The sequence below is a fragment of the Silurus aristotelis genome, assembly GCF_946808225.1.
Source record: "Silurus aristotelis genome assembly, chromosome: 3".
Classification (NCBI taxonomy): Eukaryota; Metazoa; Chordata; class Actinopteri; order Siluriformes; family Siluridae; genus Silurus; species Silurus aristotelis.
Window position 1 is genome coordinate 13,272,986 of NC_139576.1, and position 6,995 is coordinate 13,279,980.

Here is a 6,995-nt window from a genome sequence, read left to right on the forward strand (position 1 = left end):
CACATTTAGAGTGTGTATGAGATCAGAGGAGACATTTTTCACAAACGTTTTGTGCGTTTTTCACGTCTTTTTATAAAAAATAAAAAAACGTGTACGCAGCTATAAACTCAATGTGCACTTCATTAGGAACACCTGTACAACCGCACACTTGTGCAGTTATCAGCCAATCATGAGGCAGCAGCACATGAAACCATGCAGAAACAGGTCAATATATTTATGTAATGTTCACATTAAACAGCATAATGGGGTAAACGTTTGATTTCTGTGAAATTTGTGGCATGTGGTTGTATTTAAGCAGTTGAGAAATTCACATACAAAATAAAAAAATTCCTTCTGTGCATGGAGGATCTGCAGGATGAAACACAACTTGTTGATGAAAGGTGTTGTCATACTGTTGTAGCTTGAATTAATATAGGCATTTTCTTCTAAACTCACTTATCAATAAAACATTTTTATCTACAGAACTGTCGCCCAGTCAGAGTTTTTTTTTTTTTTTTGCACCATTCTGTTTAAACTCTAAAGGCTATTGAGGACCCTTCTCATCTAGTACCAACAACCATAACATGGCTACAGTCACAGAGATCCCTTTTTTTCATTTAGCTCTTTGGTGATATCATATTGTTTGTACTTCTCTGCTGCATTGTGATTGGATGTTTAAATAACAGCATGAATCTGCAGTTGTACTTAATAAAATGGATGCTGAGCACAGTGATATTTATAAATCTATTTAATGAATCAAGGATCTGAAAAAAAAAAAAAGGAAAACCAAAGAAGAAATGTAAACAATAACGGCATGATTGAGTTTGCAGACAGCATGCAATATATTTAAAAAGATGATGAAGAAAGCAAAGGGCACAGAAGCATTGCATGTGATTCTAAAACTAAGTAAATAAAATTAGAGTCTTCAAAACAGACCTGAAAACTAAACTTCAAAGCAGAATTTAAACAAAACATTATAAAGGAATCCCCAAAATTCAAACAATAGCTGAATAGCAAATGCACAAGCCAGACATGAAAATGTCAGCCAGATCCAAATATATGCAGTCTCGGGAGAGCTTTGTTTATTGGGCCACAGGAATGGAAAAGCTACTTAGTGACCAACTTTCATTTCCTACAGATACACATTTGCAAATTCAAATACGGCTCTGACGCACAAACCCGGTCCCACTTTGCGTCTTGAACCAGCAAGTTCTTAAAGTTGTCATTAGTATAGGGCACCGCATTCTTACACATTTGTTAAGCCTGATAAATTGGTTGTTAGAATTCATGTAAACTATTGTTTAATTATTATTTAATTATTTTCTGGTCTTTTCTAAGACAATTTCAAGATAGGTCAAGTGTTGGTGGAATAATCTTTGCTGGGTTTTTCTCAATATCTACATTAGCCTGAAAGGTAAAAAGCTCAGTTTTACAATTGAAAAGATAAATGGTTAGTGTTAAGCATTTTAAAAGTTTTACCAGACCTTAAGAGAAGACCAGAAATTATTAAACAGGACAGAGAGAGGTCTTTATAAAAGGAAGCACAAGAAGCAGTTTATTTAGAACCTACTGCTACATACAGTCTAAAGTTGAGAAAGGGTGGATTGCTTTTAATGAATTTTAGTCAAAGACAAATAAGAAGCCATATAAACATTACAGAGATTTACTGTTTAATATATCACTTAAACTAGGTAATAGGTTTTTTTTATTTATGAATTTGTACTCACATTTAACAGTACAGTAGGAAAGTTGGGTCAAACGTTTGAACGTAAACTGCCCTCATTGTTTGGTGCTGATCTGCAGCAAAGATTGACAGATAATCTGTTTTTTTTGTTGTTGTTGTTTTCAGTGAATTATTCAACTTGGATTTAAACAATATCGAAATTTCTATGTCCTGGACTTGATAGAATATTAGCCACAGCACCACAGTGTCTGAGATAACGGTACCCTAACATGTTTTAATGCATGTTAGAGAACTCACCATCTTGGAATCATCTTAGTGGGCAGAGATTTGGTGGCCATTTCTGGTCAGAAATGGGATAGGGTTTAAATACTGCATTTGAAAAGTTAAGAAGTCAAATAGTTCCTCTCATAGGGCAATTCGAAAAGAGTTTACAAGTCTGTGTATATTGTTTTCATTTGTTTTAAAATCTGATGGATCAGATTGTAAAATATATTTTTTTAAAATAATTTTGGTCATGTCAGGATTTGGATATATCTTCTTCTTCTTCTTTGGGCTTCTCCCATTAGGGGTCGCTACAGCGGATTATCCGTCTCCATACCCCCCTGTCCTCTACATCTGCCTCTTTCAAACCAACCACCTGCATGTCTTCCCTCACCACATCCATAAACCTCCCCCTTGGACTTCCTCTTTTCCTCTTTCCTAGTGGATCCATCCTCAGCATTCTCCTACTGATATACCCCATGTCCCTCCTCTGGGCATGTCCAAACCATCTCAATCTCGCCTCCCTCACCTTGTCTCCAAAAACATTCTACATGCGCTGTCCCCCTAATAAACTCATTTCTAATCCTGTCCATCGCCATCACTTCCAACGAAAACCTCAACCTCTTCAACTCTGCTACCTCCAGCTCCACCTCCTGTCTTTTACTCAATGCCACTGTCTGCACTTTTTTTTTCACTTCTCTAATACACTCTCCATTACTTTGCACTGTTGACCCCAGGTACCTAAACTCCACCACCTTCTCCACCTCTTCTCCCTGCAACCGCATCACTCCACTGCCCTCCCTCTCATTCACACACATGTACCCTGTCTTACTCCCACTGACTTTCATTCCCCTTCTCTCCAGCGCATATCTCCACTTCTCCAGGCTCTTCTCAACCTGCTCCCTACTCTCAAAACAAATAACAATATCATCCTCAAACATCATAGTCCACGGAGACTCCTGTCTGACCTCGTCGGTCAACCTGTCCATCACCACTGCAAACAGGAAAGGGCTCACAGCCGATCCTTGATGCAGTCCAAACTCCACCTTAAACCAGTCTGTCGTTCCTACGGCACACTTCACTGCTGTCACTCCTCATAATTGTCCTGCACCACCCTCACATACTTCTCTGACACACATTACTTCAATACCAGGATTTAGATATATCTAGACTTTGGTAACCCCGGCAATCAATGTGTTTTTTCCTCTGTTTTCAGAAAGGGAAATTGTAAATTAATTTCTGTAACTTCTTGTTCTGTGTCAGTATTGAAAAGTATCTTCCTCACACAAAGTATAAACAAGCACAGCTTCTATATAAAGACATAATTTGAGTGTATTAAACTCTGTTCTGCTTACACTCTGGCCTGATCAGTTTGGGGTCCTCAGTATGATGTGTAGGCTTTGGTTTCTGGTGTGTGAGAGAGATTGCAGACATAGCCCTAGCTGTTGTTTGCTAAATGGATTATGTGGAAGGAAGTACGTCCAGATGCAGTCCATAGCTCTGTGAAATGAGTCTGAGAGAGCAGCTGTATGATGCAGTGTTGTTTCAGGTAAACAAAAACAGCACGTTGAGTTTTATTGGCACAGATTGCTTATGTCTTTTTGCTGCGAATGTAGGAGTGTCTTTGAAGAGCCAAGTTGGATCTACAATTTTGGGATGCTTTGTACACAAACAAAAAGTTATTAATTGTTTAGTTTTTTCCCCACACTGACTCTCCTGTGCTCCTCTGTATGGTTGAGACTGAATATATTGTCCTTTGTGTTCTATTTTTCTAAAAGTGTGTGTGTGTGTGTGTGTGTGTGTGTGTGTGTGTGTGTGTGTGTGTGTGTGTGTGTGTGTGTGTGTGTGTGTGTGTGTGTGTGTGTGTGTGTGTGTGTGTGTGTGTGTGTGTGTGTGTGTGTGTGTGTGTGTGTGTGTGTGTGTGTGTGTGTGTGTGTGTGTGTGACTGTTTCCTCCAGGCAATAGATAAATATTGCAGAGTCAGCGGGGGATTCTCTGGAGTTAAAGATGTCTACTCCTCCAACCCTACCTATGATGACGTCCAGCAGAGCTTCTTCTTGGCAGAGACCCTCAAGTATTTATTTCTGTTTCTTTTATTTGCATATAGATGAATGGTAAAAGTAATGATGTTATTACACCGAGTAAAAGCAGAGATTCAAACACTAAACTTCTCAGCCCTTCTCCTTATTGACCAGAAACGCCACCTGCTGGTGAAGTTGCATCACTGCAGGACTAATTCGAACAAAGCTGAACCAGTCAGTGCATAATGTTCACTGACATAAATGAGATTTTGCTATTAATCTAATATACTTTCTGCACTGTAGGTATCTGTATCTGCTGTTCTCCAGTGATGATCTGCTGCCTTTGGAGAACTGGGTTTTCAACACGGAAGCTCATCCACTACCGGTGCTGCATCTGGGCAACGTCACCCTGCCTGGCAGCCTGGCATAGCGATAGAGGAACCTCAGCGAGTGTGTGCGCTCGCCTCCTCTTTTTCTGAAAGACTGCAGGGTACCTGCATTCGGGAGTTACTACGTTGAGGGTCTCTTCCGCTCAACCACTGTGCCGTCTGGACTCTGGGTTTTTACTGCCAAGCAGAGGGGACCAGGACACACTTTCAGACTCTGTCTACTCATCTATATGTCTCTTGTATTTTTATTTTTTTCTTCACTGTCTCTGATAAGCTGCCAATCAGGCACAGAGAGCTTATGTGACTCATCTGTTGGCTGCATGGCTCTGACATTGGTGGAATCTGTTAGAACTCCACAGCTAAGCAAACAAATCAGCGGCAGTCATGCGTTGCAGTTAACGACCAAACACGGGAAATATATATTTTCTCTGTGAAGAAAGAGGATTTTACATGGCTTATTGTTTTTTTAATGCCTTTCATTGCTTAGTCAGTACAGCAGGACAAACTCTCTTCCTTGCCTCCATCATGCTGGACTCTGACCCAGACCTGTAGGAGGCAGCAGCTGGATGATGTGACCTCTGAAATTTCTCCCACTCTCGGTCTTCGAGAGAATACAGGCCAGAGGCACCCTGGGATCTATGTGGCTTCTCTTGTACTGATTACAGTATGCGTGTGAGTGTGTGCACATTCTTGTGTTAGTCTGCTATCAGCTGCCAGCACACTTCAGTCAAATTCTGGTCCAGATATTAAGTCAAGTATATTTTTGGTTTGCCATGATTAGTGGGTGAAATGACTGAAGTTTTGTGTTTATTTGCAGCATTAAATAGATTAGATGTTGCTTCCAGGACTATCATTGCACATAAGACCTTTTCCAAAAAAAAAAAAAAAAAGAATTGAAAAACATTCACTCAGTTGATATTGCAGTGAGCATGAGTATACACGGTTTCCTTTCAACCAGTGAGACAGTCTCAAATAAAGGGTTGTGGGTTCTGGTTCTTATCCACACTGCTCTGTACTCAAATTGACTGAATTAGTATTGGTTTTATGGCCTCACCTATTCATTTTCAAGTATCTCTTAAGTAACTTTGTGCAAGAGAAAGACCACAGCTCAAAGACCACAATACAGTTTGGGGTTTTTTAGTTTGTTTATTTTTTCCCAACAGGTACATTTCACCACTAAACATAGCAAACACGTCAGTCATGGCAGAGAGAACCATTTATTTTTATTAATCTCCTATAAAATAATTAAGTCCTGTCTTAGTTTTTTTTTTTTTTATATATACATACAGGGATTTTGTTAACATGTTCATGATAAAGCCATTTGTTTGTATTGGGTTTGCACCCTTTTTGAACTAAAGAGAGTTTTATGGCTGTTGGATCAATATATTTTCATTCCAGTCAGTAGATCATGAATCTTTTTAACATTTGGATATGCTTCTCCCCCCCCACTGCATGCTGCGCTGCCTGCCATTGAACTGATGAGAGCGATATTAAGAGAGTTTTAGTCTGAAGAAACAGGAAGGGGGCCACCACTGCTGTAATTCACATTAGACCAACTTCCAACTTTACATTCTTCAAAATGTCTTTTTGCAAGGAGGTTACTCTTAAATTTGTCCACTGAACAACAGTATGCAGTCTTTGTAATGCACATTACAACTGGTACTGGCTGGTGAGAACTATTTCTCACCCTCTTCTGCCCCCCCCCCACTTCTTCCCTCGACCACGATTCCATCCAGTGCAGTTGTCATTGCTTTACCCCTCCTCCAGGTGCCAGTAGCAGCAGCGTGCAGATGCACTATTTACTTACAGCTCTTTTTCCCACTTGCTTACAGTCTCTTCCTCTTTAATATCAAAGTACTGTCACCTGTTTTTGTTGTGGAAGAAGCCCAGGCCAACATGACCACTAGGTGGATTTTGAGAGCTGTGTTCTGTATTCTGTATTTTTACTGAACTGAAAGTACTGTAAATATCTTTAAAATGTGACAGATTCAATAAAGATGTTACATAAAGTGGAGGGAATAACATGTAGCTGTATTTTTCCCTCTCTTTGTCTGTCTTTGGGGGTTTTTTTTGTTTTGTTTTTTTAATAATACATCTGTACCTCTGGTTATTAATGCAATTATTTAAGTCAGCCAATCACACAGCAGCAGCAGGCATGCATAGAAATCATACAGCAAATCAAAATTTACAGCTGAAGTAAGCTGAAATGCCTCTCAGAACTTTGAGTTGGTTGGAATTTTATTTCTGAGTAAACTTGGTACTGTCATATGTAAAAGTCCCAGCAGATCAGCAGTTTCTGAAGTAGTGAAGTCAGCCATGCCATAGTTAACGTGAGTGTGATGCTCTTGATGTGCATTTGCATAATTTATTGTATTGCCCTGCTGCCACATGACTGACTGATCAAATAACTGTGTTATTGAGGAGAAGGGGGTACTGGTGTTTCGTTCCAAATTGGCCAGTGTGTTTTTATATAAGTTTTTATATACGGTCGTGTGCAAAAGTTTTAGGCAGTTGTGGAAAAATGCTGTAGAGTGAGAATGCTTTTTATCCATTAACAAAATGGAAAGTACATGAACAGATGATTCCAAATCGATATTGTGTGTGATTTCCCCTGACTTTTAAATCTTACTTTTGCACACTTTGTATACATGCACATAGACA

The 6,995-nt window shown here is 39.5% G+C and overlaps 1 protein-coding gene across 5 annotated transcripts in view; it reads left to right on the forward strand.

The window, feature by feature from the left end:
- The window catches only part of man1a2 (mannosidase, alpha, class 1A, member 2), a 74,305-nt gene extending 67,952 nt beyond the window's left edge, over positions 1 to 6,353 (forward strand). For all 5 annotated transcript variants that reach the window (XM_083537013.1, XM_083537009.1, XM_083537010.1 and 2 more), the window contains 2 exons: positions 3,883 to 3,998; positions 4,249 to 6,353. In XM_083537013.1, the coding sequence (XP_083393139.1) occupies positions 3,883 to 3,998; positions 4,249 to 4,375 (243 nt within the window). In that variant the 3' untranslated portion in view covers positions 4,376 to 6,353. The remainder of the gene's footprint in view (positions 1 to 3,882; positions 3,999 to 4,248) is intronic.
- Positions 6,354 to 6,995: the final 642 nt, after the last annotated feature.